This window comes from Prunus dulcis, chromosome 2 (genome assembly GCF_902201215.1).
Source record: "Prunus dulcis chromosome 2, ALMONDv2, whole genome shotgun sequence".
Classification (NCBI taxonomy): domain Eukaryota; kingdom Viridiplantae; phylum Streptophyta; class Magnoliopsida; order Rosales; family Rosaceae; genus Prunus; species Prunus dulcis.
In genome coordinates this window covers 19,537,397-19,561,218 of record NC_047651.1, presented here as the reverse complement: position 1 = coordinate 19,561,218, position 23,822 = coordinate 19,537,397, and the positions used below count along the sequence as shown (strand labels likewise).

General features: G+C 36.4%; 3 protein-coding genes across 6 annotated transcripts; all 3 read left to right on the top strand.

Moving 5' to 3' along the window:
* Positions 1 to 5,899: 5,899 nt before the first annotated feature.
* LOC117618330 lies at positions 5,900 to 12,356 on the top strand. The gene is made up of 12 exons (XM_034347921.1): positions 5,900 to 6,215; positions 6,424 to 6,722; positions 7,014 to 7,145; positions 7,235 to 7,465; positions 7,554 to 7,652; positions 7,759 to 7,986; positions 8,085 to 8,240; positions 9,080 to 9,446; positions 9,741 to 10,321; positions 10,432 to 10,641; positions 10,745 to 11,671; positions 11,781 to 12,356. The coding sequence occupies exons 1-11, from the start codon at positions 6,029 to 6,031 to the stop codon at positions 10,928 to 10,930; spliced, it is 2,676 nt and encodes an 891-aa protein (XP_034203812.1). The 5' UTR covers positions 5,900 to 6,028; the 3' UTR covers positions 10,931 to 11,671; positions 11,781 to 12,356.
* Positions 12,357 to 16,654: 4,298 nt separating this feature from the next.
* Positions 16,655 to 19,629, top strand: LOC117620268 (DNA replication complex GINS protein PSF3-like). 3 transcript variants are annotated; one of them, XM_034350421.1, is made up of 7 exons: positions 16,656 to 16,870; positions 17,473 to 17,574; positions 17,679 to 17,747; positions 17,831 to 17,931; positions 18,270 to 18,362; positions 19,077 to 19,216; positions 19,322 to 19,629. In XM_034350421.1, the coding sequence occupies exons 2-7, from the start codon at positions 17,530 to 17,532 to the stop codon at positions 19,429 to 19,431; spliced, it is 558 nt and encodes a 185-aa protein (XP_034206312.1). In that variant the 5' UTR covers positions 16,656 to 16,870; positions 17,473 to 17,529; the 3' UTR covers positions 19,432 to 19,629. The 3 variants fall into 3 exon arrangements, with proteins under 3 accessions (XP_034206314.1, XP_034206312.1, XP_034206313.1); XM_034350422.1 differs by lacking the exon at positions 16,656 to 16,870 and adding an exon at positions 16,950 to 17,156; XM_034350423.1 differs by lacking the exon at positions 17,679 to 17,747 and having other exon boundaries at positions 16,655 to 16,870.
* Positions 19,630 to 19,732: 103 nt separating this feature from the next.
* Positions 19,733 to 23,211, top strand: LOC117620267. 2 transcript variants are annotated; one of them, XM_034350420.1, is made up of 6 exons: positions 19,733 to 20,224; positions 20,356 to 20,795; positions 20,906 to 21,175; positions 21,285 to 21,521; positions 21,628 to 22,591; positions 22,726 to 23,211. In XM_034350420.1, exons 1-5 carry the CDS (start codon positions 19,942 to 19,944, stop codon positions 21,799 to 21,801), a joined length of 1,404 nt encoding a protein of 467 aa, XP_034206311.1. In that variant the 5' UTR covers positions 19,733 to 19,941; the 3' UTR covers positions 21,802 to 22,591; positions 22,726 to 23,211. The 2 variants fall into 2 exon arrangements, with proteins under 2 accessions (XP_034206311.1, XP_034206310.1); XM_034350419.1 differs by having other exon boundaries at positions 22,721 to 23,211.
* The last annotated feature ends 611 nt before the right edge of the window (positions 23,212 to 23,822 follow it).

Sequence of the window (23,822 nt, the reverse complement as noted above, 5' to 3'; positions counted from 1 at the left end):
CGTTGGGCAATTATCAGGGGTGCTGGTCGGATGCTAGACGAGGAGGTGCTGAGGAGTATTATGATGACTTGCATCATCCTCCACAACATGATTGTGGAGGATGAGTATGACTACGATGCTGCAGAGGTGTTTGAACCCGATCCTATGAACACGGCGTTGACAAGAATATATGAAAGGCCGATAGGACCAAATGGACTACCATTGGAGCCCGAACCGTTATTTCACGATGGTCGATTCAACAACCCCATGATTGATCGTTATCAAGAAATGCAATCTTCATATGTTCACGAAAGACGTCAAGTTGACTTGATCGAGCACTTGTGGCAGATGAAAGGCAATCACAATGGATGAAGGCTAGATTCGTGCTTTGTTTGGAATTATGCTTTGTTTTTAATTATGCTTTGTTTTTGTGTGTTGTGTTTTGTGGAATTATTGCGAGGTCTTTTTTATTATTATGCTTTTATGTATGGTTTGTTTTGTGTGTTGTTTGCAATAAATGAAGGGTTGTTTTTAATTAATCTTTGTGAGGAATGCTCAAATGTTTTTAATAAGTAGTCCAATTATAGAATGCTTTTTTGATTGAATAAAAAAGAAACAATACAACAAATTAAAGGATAATACAACAATTTAAAAAAAAATACAACAATTATAAAAAAAATACAACAATACAATCTAATGGTTTTCATCATTTAGCCAATCCGTATTGCTAGGACCGTCGTCATGGAAAAGTTTTCTTCTCATCACATCCCTTCGTTTATGCTTCCAATAGGCCTTTGTTTCAGGAGACATATGGCTCGCATCCATGGCCATGATTTTCATCTCTTTTTCATCGTCGTCTTTTTCTTTTGCATGTTGCTTTTCAATTGCAAAGGCTTCCAATCGTGCCTTGTCCGCTTCATCTCTCCTCAAGTCTCTCTCCAATCTTAGAGAGTTGTTCTTAGCTATTTGCTCGAATATTTGAACACAATCAATGTTTGAAGTGGCCCCTCTCTTGGCCTTTGCCGCCTTTCTCCCAATAGGTCTCGGCGGACGTGGGAGTGGTGACTCCGTTTCCATTGGGGAGTCTAATGGCGAATCGGTTGATGGCGATTTGTGGAGCGGCGTCTCATGCAACACAACCGGGGGTGCGGTAGGAATAATTTTGAATCTGGAACAATCTTTCACAATTTCCCAACATTGGAAATGCACAAAACTTTTTTTCCCTTGCCCCGTGGCACCGACCCACATTTGTGCTTGTATGATCTATTCAAAATAAATAATTGGAAGTGCATTAAAAAAATATACAATGCAAGAAATTATAAACTATTGTGAAATGCAAGAATAAAATTGATTATGTAAATAAATATAGACAAATTGAAAATGCAAAAACAAAAATAAAGATTATGCATGAAATTATAAACTATTTTGAAATGCAAGAATAAAATTGATTATGTAAATAAATAAAGCCAATTAGGAAATGCAAAAATAAAATAAACATTGTGCAACAAAAATAAATAGAATATGCAAAAAAAAGTTACATTAAATTGATTAAAATGGCAATTAAAAATATTTTACCTCATCGGAAAGATTCGCACCGCTCCGAATGTTCTCCTTTGCTTTTGTCAATGCATTTCTCCATTTCCCTAACTCTTTGTTTAGAATTTTCCATCTACTAGACAAAGCCATTTCGGTCCGAATGGAACCCGATCTTTGACAAAATTCTCCATGAATTTTGCTCCACATATGATGGAACTTCATCTCATTGCCCGTGATAGGGTCATGACTAACGTTCACCCAAGACTCGCACAATGCAATATCTTCCTGGGTTGACCACGAGCCTCCGATTTCAACAGAAGATGCCATTTGTTTATTTTCTACAAATGGAAAGTAGTACAAAAATGTGAGTGGATAGTAAAAAATATTGGAAGGAGAAGAGTTTATATGGAATTGGTGTGGAAAGTGGAAAATATGAGTAGAGAGTAAAAAATATTGGAAGGAGATGAGTTTGTATGGAGATTTGGTGTGGAAAATGAATTATGTGAGTGGAGAGTAGAAAATATTGTATGGAGAAGAAATTGTATGAAGATTTGGTGTTGAAAGTAGATAAAATGGTTAGGTATTTATAGGGAAAAAATACATACATTTTTGGTATTTTTTAAAAAAAAAATTCAGAATTTTTTCGATTTTTTCGATTTTTTAGGATTTTTTTAAAATTTTTTTGGCCAAAAAAATGAGAACCGTAGGATTTCTGAAAAAAAATCCAATCGGAGCCACCCGGTGCCGACACGTGGCAGTAGCCGTTGGAGCTGACGTCACGACGACGTCAGCGCACTTCAGTCAAATTTTTTGACGTCAGCGCGCTAAAATCAAATTTTTTCCCTAAAAAAATTTGATTTTAGCGCGCTGACGTCAGCTCAACTCGGGCTCGAGCCCAGTCGAATTTCGCCCTTGGGCCTGCCCGGGCTCGTGGGACCCGCAGCTTGCCCGGGCTGGATTGCTTGCGCTGGAGCTGGACTCGGGCTCCTTTTTGCCTTTTGCCTGGGCCAGCCTCTACCGCTGGACATGCTCTTAATCTATCTCATTCTTAGTTTCTTAACTACCCATTTCTCATTAATGATGCATAGTTATATATATACAATCAATCTTGTTCTGTTTCAATAATTGAAGAACTGGGTTGGTAGCCCCCGCAGGGTCTCGTCAGCTTCGGGTTTAGACAGAATGGGGGTAGCCCCCATGTGTGTTTTCAGTTTTCAGAACTCCTCATCACATTCGTCGGTCCAGTTAATGTGGCGACGTGCCCCTTGTATAGCTTTGAAGATGGGCAGGCAGCCGTCAGTGGATTGTGAGATGAAGCGGTTGAGGATGGCTACTCGAGTTCTCTAGTGGCGTACCCCTCTTGGTTGAATTCAGGGGTGTGGTTGAGCCCGACGTTGCTGATCCGAGGCATGTGTGCGGATGTCATTTCCTTTCCGAATAGGCATCGTTCTAAGCTCCTTGTGCTGCTAGAATCCTTGGTGGCCTTTCTCTAGGCTTTCCCTAGGTTCGCCTGGAGGCCGATCTGTTGCTCCTTGAGGCTTTTATTTTGGTTTTGAAAGACCTTGTTTTGGTCTTGAATGACATCGGCCTCGTTCAAGAGTAGCTCCACCTTGGCTTCAAGGGCTTTCAACCGCTGTTTTTCTACCTTTCATCGCTTCATGCTTTTTTGGCTAGGAGTCCCAGGGTAGAGGTTCCCTTCATTTTTCGGCTCAACATGTTGGTAGTGAAGTAGCCAACGCGTAACCTTTGAATGTGTGTTCCCACAAACGGCACCAAATGTTGAACCCACCAGATATTTAAATAGATAACACAATATATGTTCGTAGCTTTTGGATATATAAAAATAAGTTTAGACAGTAATCTGCATTTTCTTTAGGAATGTATTTCATAGGTCAAATACATGGGATTTTGGAGATGGAGGAAGGAATCGTCCCCTTCTTACAAAGGTTCTATCACTATTTATAGGGGGATTCAATGATGCGATGTATTTACAAGCCGACCACCTCGGCTCCAAGCCGAGCCGCATATGTCACCTCCTATTTAGTCAAGGGGCAGTTGGATGGGCTTTTCGCCCATGCCTTTCGTTTGCGGTGACCTGTATTCTCTATCTCTGCTGGGTAGGGGGCTCCGCTAGCAGAGTAGGCCTCTTGTCAGGGATAGGGACAGTCTTGTCTTGATGGGATGGGGTCTTGTCATTAGTTAGTGCGGTTCCTTATATTGTGGCTTTTGGCAAGGTAGTGTTTAGGAGCCGAGGCTGAGGTCTTTTAGGTGTAAGGGGTTCTAAGGAGTCCACATGTCGTCTTTTGATTGGGCAGCTTGGCTCGGTGTATACCGAGCGTCAACACTCTTCTTCTTTTTTGGTCGGAAACTAAATCCATCAGTGCATAATGTGCATTACTTCAAAGAATGATCGTATAAACACATAACAAGGGCCCAAACCACAAAATGATTACTTTAAAGAAAGATAAGAGAAACACTAAATAAGGGCCCAAACCACAAAAGGAAATGAAAGTGTGCCCATCCGTAGAATTCTATAGTGAGGGCCATATCCGTAGAATTGGTTAATTTGATCCAACAATTAAGAGATAGACAATTTGATCCAACAGTTAAAAGATAGAGCCTCATCTAAAAGCCTTCGATAAGGCCCGCACTATAGAATGACTTGTGCCTATACAACCGCAATAAGAATTCTATGGTGAGGGCCTTATATGGCCCTTAGATAAGACATCATCTCTTAATCGTTGGATCAAATTGGTTAGCCATTTGATCAAATTAGTTAGCCTGATTGAATGGTTAAGTGATATAACCTCACATAAGAACCATGTATAAGGCCCTCACTGTAGAATCCCAGCCACAAAGCAAAAGAAAACAAAAGCCAAATAAGCGTTATATGTGGGCTCTAATTGGGTCCTTAGTATCCTATTGTACTGGATAAAAGGCCCACAACCCATCTCAAAATCTTGGCTTGGTAGTTGGTGAGTCATTCTATAGTGAGGGCCTTATATATGACTCTTAAGTGAAGTCCTATCTCTTAACCGTTGGATTAGGCTAACCAATTTGATCCAACCGTTAAGAGATATGACCTCACTTAAGGGTCATATATAAGTTCCTCACCATAGAATTCTTGGAGAGCTGGTACCTGCATAAACATATGTTAGATTCTAGATCCTTCAAGGGTTATGCCTCATCCTTTTCAGTGGTCCAAATGGTTTGAATAAGAGCTGCATTACCATTAAAAATTGGTGCATACGGAAAAAAAGTAAGGCTTCATAGAGGCGGTTTGATTTTATTGTCAACCGTCTTTAATAGAGTGATTGCGATGTATTAATTATGTGGTCTATAATGGTGCAGAATCACCCATTTATAAACGGTAGAGAATCTGATTTACTAGAAGAGGTACAATGGCAATTGGCAAGTGTGGAACATATAACAGAGAGAAGAAAAAAAGAATGTGAATGATGGTACTTTAGGTGAAGAGAATCGAAGGTGGGGTCGAAGAAGACTACTTGGTGAACAAGTTCATGAAAAGTACTTGGGGGCGAAGTTTCAAAAGCCTATTGGATATCACCATTTCTCCAATCACAAACTCAGAAATATTTTTCTATATTATCTAAATACCCTAAAGAATCAATCAAAACCTTTATCAGTTGGCGGTGCCAAGATTGTTTAAATCTTTCTTGTTTTTTTAATTATTTTTTTATGGGGTTTTTGTCTATAGAAGAATCTAGAATTAAAGTAGGGGTCTTTATATTTAGAGGAATCTGGAATTGTATAAAGGTTTTTGGGTGAACCTTGAATACTCCATTTGTTTACTGCAGCTAGATAAAGTTAAACATGATTTTAATTTCCTTTTAAGCATACCATATTGATGTCACATAAGTCATTTTTCATCTCACTATATATCTAGAAGGTTAAGAATTTATTTTAAGTTATTATTTGTCAATGTAAAATCTTGACGATTATAAAAATGGGCCAAAAAAAGTGTCATACCAAGAAAATAAAGTTAATTTGACGGTTGAATTCACGACGAGACTAATACCGTAATAATTCGTAAAAATGCAAAATGTAATTGCCTTTTAAATTTATTCTTCAAATATTGTCTACATGTAACAATGTGTCATCTATTCAATGTAGTAATACTATTCTCACTTCTTTTTTGGAGTCGAATAATACTATTCTTACTTTGTTTGTTCTTTGATGTGGAATTGAATGTAGGAAAAGGACATGTAACTTACTCGAACAGAAATGTGAAGTATTCAAAAAGCAAAACTTCCGAGAGGGGTTGTCGATGGAAAACACCAAAAAAGAAAATAAATAAAAAAGGTGCAATGTCAGCAAAAACTTGTTGAGGAAGTTGAGGACTTATAAATCCCCTGGGAGGGGTTGGGGATCAAACAGTACCGAGAGTGTGAGTGAGTTTGTTTATTAAATACAACTTCACTCTGCTGATGCCGTTGCAGCTTCTTCTTGCTTGCTCAGAGAGAGAGAGAGAGAGAGAGAGAGAGAGAGAGCGATGGGCAGCAACTACAACAGAAAAACAACAGGAGGGGTTTCAGTGCCTGTGGGGTTCAGATTCCATCCCACTGAAGAGGAACTGGTGAACCACTACTTGAAGAAGAAGAAACAGGATAAAGATTTTAAAGTTAACCACATCATCCCTGAAATTGCTTTCTGCAAGCACGAGCCTTGGGATTTACCTGGTAATAATCCCTTAATCTATCTCACTCTTAGCTTCTTAACTACCCATTTCTCATTAATGATGCATGGTTATGTATATACAATCAATCTTGTTCTGTTTCAATAATTGAAGAACTGGGTTGGTTTCAATTGAAAAAAGTAATCTTGTTCTGTTTTTAGTTCTTGGGTTGGTTTCAAATTTTGATATTTTGCTTTGTGTTGCATTTGCAGGGCTCTTGTTCACAGAGCCAGACTCTCCATATCATGATATGGAGTGGTTCTTCTTCAGCCTAAGGGATTACAAATACATCAACAGCAATCGCTCCAACAGGGCCACGCGGAAAGGCTACTGGAAAATCACAGGCAAGGAACGTATGATCAGGGCTCGAGTGTCCAAATTTGTCATTGGGAGGAAGAGGACCTTGACCTTCTATGAAGGTCGTGTGCCTAAATCGAAGAAGACCAACTGGGTCATGCACGAGTATTATCTCATTGAAGATGAAGCCAATTCTAATCCTAAGCTGGCACAGGTAATTCTCTTTCGTCCATGCTTGATTATTTATGGGTTCCTTTTGATTATTTACAAAGTTTGTTACTTTGGTGCTGTGTTTGGATTATGCAGCATCAAGTTTTGTCTATTGGATTAGTGTTTCATGTTTAATACAGTGGTGGAGTTTTAAATGCACTAACAGGTTCTGTTTGGTTGTGCTGTGTAATGCTTTTAATGTGTGTGATCTTATAAGAATTGCAATTGCTGTTTGTTGATAGCTTAATGTAGGAAGGTATTTTTGATTTTGATATGGGGTCTCCAACTTATGCAGAGGGATTTTGTTCTCTGTCGCTTGAAGAAAAAACCAGATAAGAAGGATACTTCAATCTGTGCTGAGGGTGAACCTAGCAACTGCAGTTTGTCTAATTGTGAAGATCAAGTTGCAGCTGTTGTGACTCCAGAGGTGAGAATGAGCATGCTCTATACTTTAAACATTTTTGTTAGGGAACACAAGAAGTTCGTCGAAACTTAATGCTTCGCCCTTTCATTTAGTCACAGGATCACAGCCCCTCCACGCTGCAATCACCTGCAAGCATAGAGCTGGGAGATGTTCTGCAAGCCAATGGCATTAATGAAGATTGTAATGAAATGCAATCTCCATTTGGAGATAATGAGTATCATGTTACTGATAACAATGATATTTCAACCTGTGATGAAGGTGAACCGCATGGCTTCACCATGTCTTATTTTGAAAATGAAGTCGCAGATGATATGTCGCGAGAGGTGAGAATAAACTTGCTTTTTGAATATTTCTGATATGAACTTAATATCTGGCTAAAAATTGACCTGACCTTCATGTTTCTTAATCCAGCTATATGCTCAGCAAGAAAGAAACTTGGATCCAACATATACAGAACTGGAAGGTTTTATGTATATTGATGCCTCTAGTTTTGAAAATAAAGCTGGAGAGGTGAGAATAAACATGCTTTTTGAGCATTTCTAATACCAACTTCCTAATATGGAGCACAAGAAGTATTCATTAACTTACGCTAGCTTGTTTTTTATTCTTAATCCAGCTGCAATGTGCTCAGCCAGAAAAGAACCTGGATCCACGCTTTCATCCACCTCAGCCACATGATTACTGCTCCTCCACACTGCAGTCACCAATATACACCGAACTGGGAAGTGTCCCACATGCCAATGTCTATAACGATCAATGGCAATCTACATATGATGGCAATGGACAAGTTAGAAACACCATTGCTAATTTTGAAAATCAAACTACATATGAAAGGATTTCAGAGGTGAGAATGAGCATACTCCTTTAACGTTTTATTATATGAACTTCTTATTATGGAGATATCCAACTTAACCGGTTGCTTTTTTATGATTCTTAATACAGGAATATCCTCAACAAGAAGAGAATCTGGAATTAATCTTTCATGCACCTCAGCTACAGGATTACACACTGCAGCCACTAATGAACACAGAAGTGGGAGATGTTTTGCATGACAATAACTATATTGAATGCAATGAGCTTCAATCTCCAGTTTGGAGTTGATGACTCTTTTCCCACAAAGTTCTTGAATAAAGTTATCACTAACTAGGATTATTACTACCATGAGGAAACAGAAGAATGTCAAAAGAGGCCTTGTGAAATAGGCATAGAAGGGGCAACTGGGATGAATTGGAAGGGTTCATTCTTTCCATTTACCCGAAGCATCTCCCTGAAGTCGTATATCTAGCCTTATTATAGCAACCAAGTTGTAGTTCTTGCCTTAGCAACACTTTTGTTCTGCAGTTGCTATTCTGGAAGTGGTGCATTGTAGGAGCTGCTACATGACTGCTGGAATCTTAGTCTATGTATTAGACTAGTATTACACCCGTCTACCACCAAATATTGTATCCATTTTTCTTTTCAATTGTATTTTTGTGAGTATTGTATTGCGTATCCCAACCTTTTTATAGTGGAATGGAATTTCGCATATTACTTTCTCTTCTTTATATTTGTAGTACATGCCAGCACTGAAGCAGGCTAAACTGCATCTGCTCATAGCTTGACTAAATTACATCTGTTTCGCCCGACAAATAAAAAAAGAAGATATTCAATTTCTAAAGTATATTATTTTCCCCACAAAAGGATGATAAAGAATCCTAAAAGCTGAACTTACGAGAGGGGTTTTTTGTTGTTTTTTTCAAAAGGACAAAAAAGAAAAAGAAAAAAAAGGGCATGATGATGATAGGAAGTGGGTGGGATCCACACATATGACTCATCAAGCCATGTATGTCCAGGAAGAGACCTTGGTTGGGAAGCTCAGGACTTTTGGGATGAAACACAAGTCAAAAACCAGAGTGACAGTGCTGTGGCTTGTGGGTTGGTGAGTTTGTTTATAAATACAACTTCACGGCTCTGCTGCATCTTCTCTGAAGCCAAAACATTTGATAATCTTATTCCAATTTTCCAGAACAGTTGCAGGAGGGATGAGAAGCACAACAACAGAAGAATGGTTGCTTCCCTTGCTGCGTGGATTCAGATTCCATCCCCCTGAGGAGGAAATGGTGAACCTTTTGAGGAAGAAGATGGAGGGCCAGGGCTCCCAAACCATGCCTGAAATCGATTACGAGCCTTGGAATTTACCTGATAATGAATCAATCTCACTTTTTCTTCGCTTCTTGAAGCAGATGATGCAGGGCAAGGCCTCCCAAGCCTGCCACATCATCCCTGAAATCGATGTCTGCAAGTACGAGCCTTCGGATTTAGCTGGTAATCCATTAATCTATCTCACTTTTGCTTCACTACCCATTTTCTCATTTCCAAGATATGATTTTTATGCATGCATAATCTTGATCAATTGTTCTTTTGAAGTGTTGAACTGTTGTTATGTACTTGGGACTTACCTGACATAATCCATTTATCTATCTCACTTTTTCTTGACTACCCATTTTAAAATTTCTATGTATACATAGAGTTCAGTAATTTAGTTGAATTCTGTTATTCATTACTTCAAGACTTGAATTGGGTTGGTTTCAATATCTTGTTTTGTGTTGCGTTTTGCAGAGCTCTTGTTCCCAGACTCTCCATATCAACCTAGGATGTGGTTTTCCTTCAGCCGACCTCATTACAAATCCATCAAGAGTCTTCGTTACAACAGGGCCACAAAGAAGGGATTCTGGAAAATCACAGGCAAGCCACGAGAAATCAAGTCTCAACAACTCTCCAAATCGGTCACTTGCAAAAAGAGGACCTTGACATTCCATGAAGGTCGTGTGTCTATGTCGAAGAAGACCGACTGGGTCATGCAGGAGTATTATCTCACTCAAACTGAACCGGGTTCTATTCCCAATCAGCTGAGTGACTTTGTTCTCTGCCGCATGAAGAATAAATCAGCTCATTATGAGTCTGATAATAAGAAGCTGAAGGATGATTCAATCTGTGATGAATCAGCTGATCCTGGTATTGGTGGCTACATGACCTCTAATTCTGAAGATGATCAAGCTCCTGCAAATAATATGATTCTGGAGGCCGATAGACATCTGGCTGACAAAGAGCTAGAACATGATCTGCCTGGAAGTGGCAATCATGATGCTGGTGAACCTGGTGGCTGTGTTTCATCTGATTGTGATGATATGGTTCAAGAGGTGAGAATGAAACTAATTTTTGAACATTTCTGATGTAAAATTGTTAGTAGGGAGCACAATAAGTATTTCAAAACTTAACGCTTGCTTGTTTGTGATTCTTAATCTGACAGCTAAGTGCTCAGCCAGGAGAATATCTGGATTTACCTTTTCCTCCACCTGAGCCACCTGAGCCGGGAAATGCTTCTGTGCCATCTCCAATTGGGAATAATGATTCTTCTCTTCCAAATAAGAATAATATTACAACCAATTATGACAGTAAACCAGTTAGCAACACCGCCTCTAATTTCAAGAATCAAACTAAAGATGAAAGGAAGTCAGAGGTGAGAATGAACATGCTCTTTGAAATTTTCATATATGAACTTCTTAATATAGAGTACAAGAAGTACAACGAAACTTAACGCTTGCTTGTGATTCTTAATCCAGGTTTATTCTCAACCAGAAGAAGATCCGGAATCATTCTTACAACTTAAGCTAGACGATTACACATGGCTTTCGAGAATATTGCAGCCAGAACAGGGAAATCTTCTGCATGCCAATAACTCTATTGGATGCAATGAGTTGCAATCTCCATATCCGGAGACTGCGGCTCTTTTCCCACAATCTTCTTGAATAACAAAAACATCATCATATACTCTTTTCAATGACTCCAACCTACCAAAGTCATTGGGAAGGGTTTATGATGGGGATGATGGAGTACAACAGTAAGACAAACACTGAAGTACTTCATGGAAAATATATTCTGCATTAGCTATTGGAAAAACACTCCAATATGTTTAATGAACCACAACATTTTATTTATGGGAGAATATCAAGGAGACTTATAAACCATGAGTCCTTGTAAGAATGTGTCTCCAATTCACATTATTACAGAGTGATATTCTCCTACAAATAATTCGAAGATTTTTCTAATAACTTCTTCGTAGTTTTGGACATTTATGTCCAAGACAAAAGACACAAGTTACTAGTTTGTGACAGACAGCAATGGTTTTGGGCAATTTGTCAAAAATCGTTTATGCGTGTGTAACTTGTTGGTACAAAGAAAGACCAGCAAATACAAATGGTTGAAATGCCATCCAGAACTCTCTACCCTTCTCCGAATGCAACGAGTCCAGACAAACTAAAGACGTCTTTTCTCAGAAGCAGTTTTTTCGGAGACGTTACTTCCTCTTCCTCTATCAGCACAAACTAGAGATATTTCTCAGATCAGTAGACTTCTTCAACTAGTATATCTATCCTACTAATTGAAGAACAGACAACCTCCATATCAACCAATATCCATTCATGTCTTCACCGCACCCATGGGAGATGCTCCGAGAAGAATCCGACTGCAGAGTGCCATCACAAGACAAGGTGAGAGAGAATCAAGCTGAAAGAATGAAACGTTTCTGACTTTCACAGCAATTAAATGACATCTGTTCTAATGTTGACTTTGAGGAGGCTAATTGTTTTCTGTTTGCAGGTCAGGGAAGCTGCAGCTCATTGTATTGCTGTTCATACTGTTTGAAGCAGGCATGGAATGGGCAGCCGGCAGAAAATTGAAGGATTCTTTTATTTTCCTCGAAGCATCTCCTTCAAGCCATAAACCAAGCCCCCCCATGGTACAATACTTCAACACCAAGTTCTAGTTCTATAGCCTTACAGGCTTGCTTTTGTTCCTGTCACTATCAATCATTATAGAAGTGTCACTATGCAGGAGCTTCTGCTACATGGCTGCTGGAGTCTCAGTTTATCTATTAGTTCAACCAGACACTAGTGTGATGTTATGGTTATTGATATAGAAGCTTTGAGCTCCGTCCTTAATGGAGTAGTAGTTACTAGTTACAGTTGTTTCAAAAATGTACGATTTTTTTTTTTTTTTTTTAAAAAAATCTTGAAGGAAACCTATCAATGACCTATATCAGTCTGAAACATCCCACCCTTTACTACCAAAAATTGTATCCTTGTTAATATTGCTTTTGTTATTACATCCTCGTGAATGTTGTTTATTTCCAACATTTCAATGATGAATGGAATATTGTGTATTATTTCCTCTTTTTATTTTCAGTCTCACTATGTCTACCTGCTATTGCTCAGTGCAAAATTTTTCCTCTTTTCTGCTAATGTAGAACAAATGAATCAGCATATTCCACCCAAGGACAAAATATTTAAATATGTTGGAGTTCTATATTCTTTTTGTGAACTTCGTTTTAAATTTTTGTTTTCACAAAATTAGTTTGGGTACATCCAAGTCTCAAACCAAGAACCCTAGTTTTCGAAATTGTTCCCAAACCTTTCTCAAGCCTTGAACCCTAATCATAAGCCCACTAAGGAATAAATACTTTCTCTTCTTTTCCAACGTGGGACTCAAGTTCATGTATTTCAATCAAACTCCAACAAGCAGTTGATATTATCGAATCAGGTTGTGACTTGGATTTAACTTTCGAGACTAAAATCCATTTTTGGAATACTAAAATATTTTGGGTACTAAAACTAAATTTCTAGGATTTTTATTGAAATATTTAATACTAATTATTCACTAAAGAAATAATAATTAAAACATAAGCACTAATGAAAGTATTTAAACAAGGCTAAGTTATTATTTAATGAATAAAAAAGAAAATTTTAAAAAGGATATTTCAAGAGTATAGCCAAGCGGCTGTACTCGTTTAATAGATTTTTTAAAAAAGACAGCTGCACGGCTATACTATTTAAATAGAATATTTTAGAAGTATAGCCGCCCGGCTGTACTTTTTGAATAGCATAACCTTGATTTCTCTTTTTTAATTACTTTATTTAGTAGTTACGTTTTAATTACTATTTACTTAGTGAATAATTAGTATTTAAACATTTGATTAAATAAAAATAATAATTACCGTTTATTAAGTTAATTAAAGTATTTAGTTATTCACTAAAGAAATAATAATTAGAACATAATTAAATAAGTCTAAGATTTTATTTAATTACTAAAAATAAAATTTGTTGGACCTAAAAGATACTAAATTTATATTTATTTTTAAATAGAACTTCTCCCGACAAAATGTCATCGGCACAAATCTATCCTGGCGAAACTTTTCCGGATTAGACTTGCCTCGACAAAATTACCTCAACAGACAAAATTTCGTTGGGGAGGCGAATTTTGGCCGGGAAATATCTGTGACGACAGAATTTTGTCGAGAGAGGTTTTCTGGCCTTTAAAAAAATATATTATTATTAATTTTTTTTAAATTTTAGTAATATAAAATTAGTTTCTTTATTTTTATTTTTTTGACCAACTTCTTTAGTTTAATATATGTGATTAAGTAATATCATAACCTTTCTTTAATTACTTTAATTGGTAATTATGTTTAATTATTATTTCTATTTACTCTTTTCATAAATTACTAATAAATAGTTTTTTTTTTTTTTTGGTGGACTTTGTTTTAAAATTTTGTTTTCACAAAATTAGTTTGGGTACATCCAAGTCTCGAACCAAAAACCCTAGTTTCCGAAATTGTTCCCAAACCTTTCTCAAGCCTCAAATCCTAACCATAAGCCTACTAAGGAGTATATACTTTTTCTTCTTTTCCAATGTGGGACTCAATTTCATGTATTTCAATCAAATTCCAACAAGCAGTTGATCAAATCACGTTGTGACTTGGATTTAAGTTTTGAGGCTAAAATCCATTTTTGGAGTACTAAATGGTATGAATAATTATTTATATATATATATATATATATATATTATTTACAGTTTCTCACATTATAAGTCCGGCACTCGTATAGTCGTGCTGCTATACTATGCATATCTATTTTTTTTTAAGAAAAGACCTTGGTATCGCCGCATGGCTGTACTATTTATTTTTAAAAATTAAATAAAAAAATAGGAACCGCCTAATAGCACCTATCGGAAGATTTTTATTTTTTATTTTTAAATTTTTTGAAAGAATATAGCCATGCGGCTATACAAAGGGTCTTAGTTTCTCACTTTATACCCTAAAATGGAAATTTTCTCACTTAACCTTCTAGAACTGAAAAGTTCGGCCACCATATAATATTTTAATATAATTTTATGTGTATAATACTTAAATTTTGTATGTATTATTAAAAATTTTATAGAAAAATAAGTGTATTAAACATGAAAAATATGTACATACGTGTACTATACTAAGTCTTTAAGACGTGTATGCAAAAACAAAAGTAGTATTAAAAAAATACGTACGTCTATGTATAATACAAGTGTTAAACGGGAAAATAGTTAAAAATCAAAAGGAGACAATAGAGACTCGAATAATGGCCAAATAGTAATGGATAATGCTATAAAGTACTCTTATCGATAAAAGAAAATTAGGAAAACATTTTGGTTTTTTTAAAAAAGGATCCCAATATATATCTAAATACTCTTTAAATTTTATTTTAATATTTAAAAAGTATAGATATTCGAATACAAATTTGCACTCAAGAAACCCAAAAATCAATCTTAGGATTTCGGTTTTACTTCGATTCCTACACTCTGAAAGGTGCCGCACCATAGAAAAGCAAAACTTTGTGTCTCCTCCTCCAGTTGCTATTCTACCTGCCGGAATAGGGAATGATCTTGCTAGAGTTTTCTACTAATCTTCTGCTTGATGATGTCTGGTTTGTAGATAATGCTGTAAATTGACAGAGGCAAGTGCATAGGGTTGCAAGACTAAGAAAGAAACTGTGTTTGTATAGTGCAGCGGCCAACGGATTTATTTTAAGCCATCAATATAGTTCTTAAGTCTCTTGAAGAATCGTTCAGCTTTGTAAATTTCCAAGCTCCCTACCAAAGCATCACATCTTTCTCAGTGTATTAAAAACACTTCCAATAACAATTTTTACTGTCCTGGCGGAAGTGGCCCTAATAGACATTATATAATAATGAAGACAAAGGCATCTGTAGAAGATTTGTTTGACAAGCAAAACAAAAACGATGTAATGTTAAGTAACCTAGTAAGAGGATATCAGAATTTCACATTTCTGATGTCTTGCACATGATAGGAATAAAACATCGATGTGGACTAGTGAAGGATCATGTGTAGGAGGAGGAGTAGCCAAAACACCCTCCTGATGGAAAATAAGCCTCTTCTAGCCGGCAATGACTCGGGTTTATCCTCAGATTTATTGTGAGGAAAGGGCCTATGAAAGGCATTCACTGCTCCTGTCACCCCATCTTCGCCATCCATGGCCTTGGCAATTTCAACAGCTCGCTCTTTAACCTTTTCACCGAAAATAGTTATTTCTTTGTTAATTTAGGGCTCGTTTGTTACATAGGACTGTTTTGGCATGGACTATGCTTAGGGACTGTCTTGGCTTGACTTGGCTTGGTCTAAGTTGGATAACACTTATCCTGTGTTTGGTGTATGCTTGGACTAGGACTAGATTTTTTACTAGGACTAGATTTTTTATTTTTAAAAAAAAATATATATATGTATATTATAATAATAGCATACATGTATTATATGTGTATATACATGTATATATGTATATTATAATAACATTATATATTAGAAATAACATATATATATATATATGTGTGTGTGTGTGTGTATATAGATGTATATATGTATATTATAATATACATGCGTATAATACATATACATATATTTATATATGTATGTATATTATAACATATAATATATATGGGTATGTTATAATAATAATAATAATATACATGTATATACGTGTATATATGTATATTATATATGTATGTATATATAAATATATATTATATATATTATAAAATACATATGTATATATATAATATAATATATATATATATGTATATATATTATATTATAATATACATATATATATATACATATATACATGTATATAATATATGTGTATATAGGTGTATCTATATATTATAATATATACATGGTTATAATACATATACATATATATATATGTATATTATAATAGATAATATATATGGGTATGTTATAATAATAATATACATTTATATACGTGTATATATGTATATTATAATATATATACATATAGTATAAATATATAATGTATATGTGTATATACGTGTGTATATGTATATTATAATACATACATGGGTATAATATACATACACATATATGTATATATGTGTGTATATATATATATTACATATATACATGCATGCTATTATTATAATATTAATATGTATGTGTATATTGGTATATTATAATAATATATGTGTATATATCTATATGTATTTATATATATTATATATGTATATATGTGTTTATATATATATATATATATATATCATAAACCAAAATAATAATAAATAAATCAATAAAGAAACCATAAGGTCTTCGTAACTAGATACGTGCTCAGTTAAGTTAATCGGTGTCTTTCGACCAAAAAAGAAAAGTTAATCGGTGTCTGATTCGTAAACTTTTTGCAAAAATGGTACACTGCGTTACACACGAATACCCCTTTCTTCCAATATTTTTGAGTTTCCCTCCTTTTCATTTTTATTTCATTTTTGGATCTTCTTCCCTCCGTTTTAGTTAAATCTCTCTCGTCGGCCACAGATTTCACCCTCAAAAATGAAAAAGGGAAACAAGAACTCAGGTAATTCTGAACTTCGATATAATTAGTTTAAACTCTATATCGTCATTTCAGATTGGATTTTAGAGAATTTTAGTTCCATATTTTGGCTAGCTATGTGATGAGTAGATTCATGGTCGGCTTGATCTGATTCTTGCTTTTAAAGTTAGGATTAGTTCGATATGTATGTTTTACCAATTGGGTATTTGTGGGGTTTTATATCTTTTTCTGAGTTTTTAGTCTTTACACTATACTCGGCCAGAGAAAGAAAGAAAAGAATTATGTATGCTTCTTCTATGAAATCAATAAGGTCTGCTTCTTGCCTGCAACTTGTTTGTCAAAATGCTTCATAGAGTTCATAACTTGTTGATATTCGGTATCCTTTCAGTTTGAATTGCATAAACAAGAAATCTTGAATCCGTTGGTTCGATATCTCTATAGAATTCAATTACACATCGTAAACCCAAATTTGGGTTTTCAAATGCAACCATGGCACATAAATATGGGAAATCCTAAGCAATTTAGACTGGTTCAAATACCTTTTATTAAACTTCAGTGTCAAAATTTTAGCCTTATATTCTATATGTCATTTTGGGTTTTGGTGGCTCATGGATCCGTTGCTGCAGGAGTCTGTCCAGGAGAAGGGAGGGAGCATTGTACGGAAAGTGGGATCTTTTCTGAAAATGGCAAGTTACTATGACATTGATGATATTCTTGTGGAGGAACAGGTTAATTCCTGTCTCTTTGTATCCTCGAAATCTAAACTCCATTTGCTTTATTTACTTAGTCATTTTAATTCTGTATTTTAAACATGTTAGCTGTTTCCAAGCAGCGTGTCCCAGTTGTTTTCCAGCAAGCAGTAAATGGGGTTGATATTGATCCTAGTGCTGAAACCCATTGTGTAAGTGACCAGAGTGAATTTGGAGTGAACGGTTTTTGTTCAAAGGAGATATTTTCTTATATCTTCTTGGGGCTGTATTTCAGGTTGAACCCGGTTCAAAGGTAGAGCTGCCTTACTGGCTTGCCCATGAGTTACACCTCAGAAAAGTAGCAAAGATGAAGGTTCCTGCATGTTTCAATCAAAGGTAATGATCTGTATAGGTTTATTTAAAAATAATTTATGTCCATTTTTTGGGGCTGAGTTGCAGGGAGATTCATTGTGGCAAGTGGTCATTGATTTTCAGTTATTTCCGTCTTTGAAATCTGATGTTCATACATTTCTTCTCTGCATTATATTATGTTTTAATTGTCATATCATTGAATTTATTAGTTGGTACTGATCAAGCATAGTTGCTGCCAGCCTCCAGGCATGTATTAGATTTTGGGGAAGGCATAAAGAGTGACTTATGTGATTCAAGTTCAAAGTTCAAAATTAGTGATTGGTATTACATATTTAACTCTTGTAGATTTCTTCTTTTGTCAGAACAAAACTGGAACTTGGGGCTGATGGTGCATCTGTGGATTTAAGATCTCGATGTCTATACTTCTATGAATTTGGATGCAAGATAGCACCGCTGTGAGTCTCTCTCCTACCCATTTCTTGTATACATAACATCATCAGTGTGTTCTTTTTATGCTTTCTTTGAATTATCTTTTAATAGGTGGATATTTCATATAAATGAACCCTAGTGTGGTAGAGGGTTGAGAAAATGGTATATGACAAGACTCCCATTCTGGATGAACTGTTTTCACTGTGAATTGTCATGATCTTGTTCTTTGTCAATTTGAAAATGAAAACTATCCCTAAAGTAGTTCAATTTCTCCAACATCATATGTTCATGCTATTGAAAATTCTGGTCAAGGGATATAAAACCCTGAGTTTCTCCTGTGAAAGCCAGGTCTATACAATAGATTAATGTGTATATCTGACACACGAAAGTAAATGAGAAAAACGCCAAAAGCGAAAATAGAAAAAGAAAATCCAATATGTATAACGTTGAGAATTGGACATTTATTGATTGGCTTGGCACTCTTGGTTTAACATTTGGACCTTCACTTTGTAGACTTGGCCTAGTGCGGTTTATGATCTGGTAGGAGGGTATTTAGTGTTGACTGATGCTTCTTGTCTGAATCCAAAGAAATACAACTGGATGATTTGTTTTCTGTTCTTGTTTTGGGTGGTAAATTGGACACTGAACAATCTGTGCTGTTCACATGTACTATTTGTGGCCAGACAAACTGATTCTAACTAGTTTTTTCTTTATTTTGTTTGAATCATTTGGATGGATAGGGTTGGTGATAGAGACATGGGATCATTCCTATTATCTGCATTTAGGACCAGGTATCAGAAAATCCTGGCAAAGGCACATAACGCAGCATTTACAGCACATTCAAAATTGCTGTCGTACTTAACAAAAGAAGAAACCAATCGTAAGATTTATATCACCCTACATGTTTTATCATATCTTTCATCACTGCCTCTCAAACTACTTCTACATGAATGTTGACTCAAAATGGTTGCACAATTGTTTCTAGTGTATGAGGCAGCTCAGTCGTCAATGGCAGCCTTTAAGAAGTGGCGGATAGGTGGCCCCCGATTTGAGAGAGCTTCTGTACTTGGGAGGAAGAGGAAGGAAGCCAACTGACTAGTTGTATTGTACCCTCTACTCTACCTCTCATCTGATCCATCCTTTCTGAATCACTGTCCCAATTTGTAATTTTTCCTACATTGGAAAAGCTAGTTGGTAATTTTGTTGAAAGTTAATGAGATCATTGTAATTTCAATTAAACATCATTATATAAATATTTGCACTTAGCGTTACTAGCACGCACCTTTTCATTTATCATTTTATCTTTAAGGCAAACAAAGAGTATGGAATTTATTATTTAGTATAATCAAAGCAAAGTGAAGAAGAGCATACAAGTCAAGAATTTCTAAAGTAAGAAAATAAAAAAGAACGGCATCATAGGAAGTGGCTTGGGACGAAAAGAATCAAGAGACCTCAAGCCATGTACAGTAAGTCCACCAAGAGTCAAGAGACCTCGGTCGGGAATTTATAAATTCAACCTCACTGCTCTGCTGCCTCTTCTCCGAAGCCAAAACATTTGATTATAATCTTATTCCAATTTTCCAAAACAGTTGAATTGAAGGAGGTATGAGCAGCAGTAGCAGCACAACAACAACAGAAGCATGGGTGCTGGACTTGCTGCCTGAGTTCAGATTCCGTCCCTCTGATGAGAAAATGGTGAACCTTTTATGGAAGAAGATAAATGGCAAGGACTACCAAGTCATGCCTGAAATCAATTACAAGCCTTGGGATTTACCTGATAATGAATCTATCCCACTTTTTCTTCGCTTCTTGAAGCAGCTGATGCAGGGCAAGGCCTCCATCATTCCTGAAATCGATTTCTACAAGCACGAGCCTTGGGATTTAGCTGGTAATCTGTCTCTCTTTCTCTTCACTGTCCATTTTCCAGTATGATTTTTATTTATGCATAATCTTGATCAGTTGTTCTGTTGAAATATGTTGTTCATTACTTCAAGACTTGTTTTGTGTTGCATTTTGCAGGAGCAGGACTCATGTTCCCAGATTCTCCATATCAAGCTAGGACGTGGTTCTGCTTCAGCCGACCTGACTACAAATACGTCGACAGTCCTCGCCGCAACAGGCTCACAGAGAAGGGCTTCTGGAAAATCACAGGCCAGCCACGAGAAGTGAAGTCTCGACAACTCTCCAAATCGCTCACTTGCAAAAAGAAGACCTTGACCTTCCATTTAGGTCGTCCGAAAAAGTCGAGCAAGACAGACTGGGTCAAGCAGGAGTATTATCTCACTCCAAATGACCCGGGTTCTAACCCCAATCAGCTGAGTGGCCTTGTTCTTTACCGCGTCAAATATAGGTCAGCTGACTATGAGTCTGATAATAACTATGTGCTTGGAACTGGCAATCTTAATGATGGTGAACCTGGTGGCTTTGTTTCATCTGATTTTGATGATATGATTCAAGAGGTGCGTATGAATGTGCATTTTCAGCATTTCTGATGTAAAATTGTAAATGCGGAGCCCAAGAAATATGTCAACACTTAACCTTTGCTTGTTTGTGATTCTTAATCTGGCAGCCATGTGATCAGCAAGAACATCTGGATTCACCTTCTCCTCCTCCTGAGCCGCCTCGGCCACACCAGCTACCTCAGTTGGGAAATGTTCATGGTAGTACTGGTGACTACATTGCCTCTAATTCTGATAACCAAGCTGCTGCTATCCATCATATGATTACAGACGAAGAAGAACTTCTGGCCTACAAAAAGCTAGAACGTGTTCTTCTTGGCAGTGGCAATCCTGATGACACTGAAGCTCGTACCTGTGTTTCATCTGATATGCTTAGAGAGGTGAGACTTTTTGAACATTTTCTGATGTGAACTTGTTGATATGGAGCACAAGAAGTATATCAAAACTTAACCCTTGCTTGTTTTGTGATGCTTAATCTGGCAATGGCAGTTATGTGCTCAGCTAGGAGAAGATCTGGATTCACCCTTTCCTCCTCCTGGGCCACCTGAGCTGGGAAATGCTCCTGATGTCTATACTGATGAATGCAGTAGCTGGCCATCCCCAATTGAGGATAATGATTCTTCTCTTCCAAACAAGAATAATATTCCAACCAATTATGACAGCAAACCAGTTAGCAACACAGCCTCTAACTTCGAGAATCAAACTAAAGATGAAAGGATTCCTGAGGTGAGAATCAACATGCTCTTTGAAATTTTCATATATATACTTCTTAATATGGAGCACAAGAATTACACCCAAACTTAACGCTTGCTTGGAATAATTCTTAATCCAGGTTTATTCTCAATCAGAAGAAAATCTGCAATCGTTCTTTCGTTCACTTGAGGAAGAGAATTACACATTGCCTTCCCCAATATTATACAAGGAACAGGGAGATGTTCTGCATGCCAATAACTATATTGGATGCAATGAGTCGCAATATGCGGCTCTTTTCCCACAAAGTTCTTGAGTAACAAAAACATCATAAACTCTTTCCAATGACTACAACCTACCAAAATCATTGGGAAGGGTTTATGATGAGGATGGTGGAGTACAACAGTGACACAAACACTGAAGTACTCCATGTATAGATTATTTGCATTAGCCACTCCATTATGGTTAATGAACCGGAACATTTTATTTATAGGAGAATATCAAAGGGGACTTATAAACAACAAGAGCCCTTGTAAGAATGTGTCTCAAACTCACATTATTACAGACTGATATTCTCCTACAAATATTTCACAAACGATTTAAGTTACTAGTCTGTCACACACAGCAAGGGTTTTGGGCAATTATGTCCAAAATCTTTGATGTGTGTGTAACCCCAAAAAAAACAAAAACAAAACCAAAAAAGAAAAGGGAAAAAAGAAAAGAAAAGAAGAAGCTGTGTCCCAGCATCCCCAAGTTTTGGAAACTTCAACCTTAATTGGTAGGTGAACTTGTTTGTACAAAGAAAGACCAGCAAATGCAAATGGTTGAAATGCCATCTGGAACTCTCTACCCTTCTCCAAATGCAACAAGTCCAGATGAAGTAAAGATGTCTTTTCTCAGAAGCAGTCTTTTGGAGATGGCACTTCCTCTATCAACACAAACTACAGATATTCCTCAGATCAGTAGTCTTCTTCAACTAGTATATCTATCCTACAAGTCGAAGAACACACAACCTCCATATCAGTCAATATCCATTCACGTCTTCGCTGCACACATGGGAGGTGCTCCTAGAAGAATCCGAGTGCAGAGTAGTATCACAACACAAGGTGAGAAGGAATCAAGCTGAAAACATGACTTTGTCACAGCAGTTAAATGAAATATGTTATAATGAAGCTTTGACATTGAGGAGGCTATTTGCTATTCTCACTCAACTGAATTTGATTTCTGTTTTGTAGTTCAGGAAGCTGCAGCTCATTGTGTTGCTGTTCAAACCGTTTGAAGCGGGCATGGAATGGGCAGCTGGCACCAAATTGAAGGGTTCCTTTACGTTCCTGGAAGAATCTCCTTCAAGCCGTAAACCAAGTTCTAGTTGTATAGTCTTATAGGCTTGCTTTTGTTCTACAGTCATGATCATTATAGAAGTGGCGCTATACACAGAAGCTTCTGCTACATGGATGCTGGAGTCTCAGGTTACTATATTGGTATAACCAGACACTAGTGTGATGTTCTGGTTACTGATATAGAATCTTTGAACTCCATCCTTACTGGAGTAGTAGTTACTAATTACAGTCATTTTGAAAATGTATGATTATTTTTGTATTTGGAAGGTCTTAAACCTATCAGTGACCTCCCACCAAAAATTGTATCCTGAATATTGTCCTTGTGAATGTTGTTTATTTCAAACATTACAATGTTTAATGGAATATATTGTGTATTACTTCCTCTATTTTCGGTTTCATAATGTCTACCTGCCATTGCTCAGTGCAAATTTTGTCCTCTTTTCTGCTAATGTAGAACAAATGAATTAGCATCTTCCTTCCTCGCTCCAAAGTTCTGGATAGTCATCCGTTGGTAAATCTAATTTAGGTTTATTATCCTGAATGAAAAAAATTATATATTGGGCAGTTACTCCAATGTGATTATATTGTAGGATAGTCGCAACAATATACGAAGAATTTTTTATTATTTATTTTTGGTTAAAGCGCGTTTGATTCGAACCCTTTTTTACCACAGGCCAATCTCAAATTGTTGTAAATGAGTTTTGCCTTGGGACAATATTTTGGCTCCAAACTAATTTTGTCTAATTTGAGCTACTAATTTAAAGGTACTTCGCTCAACCTTGTTATTATAAAAGTGCAACAAGATTTTGGCTCCAAACTAGTTGTTTCTGATTTGCTTTAGTTAACTAGTTATTAATCTAATAATACTTCTCTCAACTTTCTTATAAAATTCTTTAAAATCATCTGTATCTCAAGTTGTTTCTCTAATAAAAATTCTCTTTCATGGGAACATGGTAAGAAATCTAAGTAATCATCTTATTTTGTATGACGATAAAAT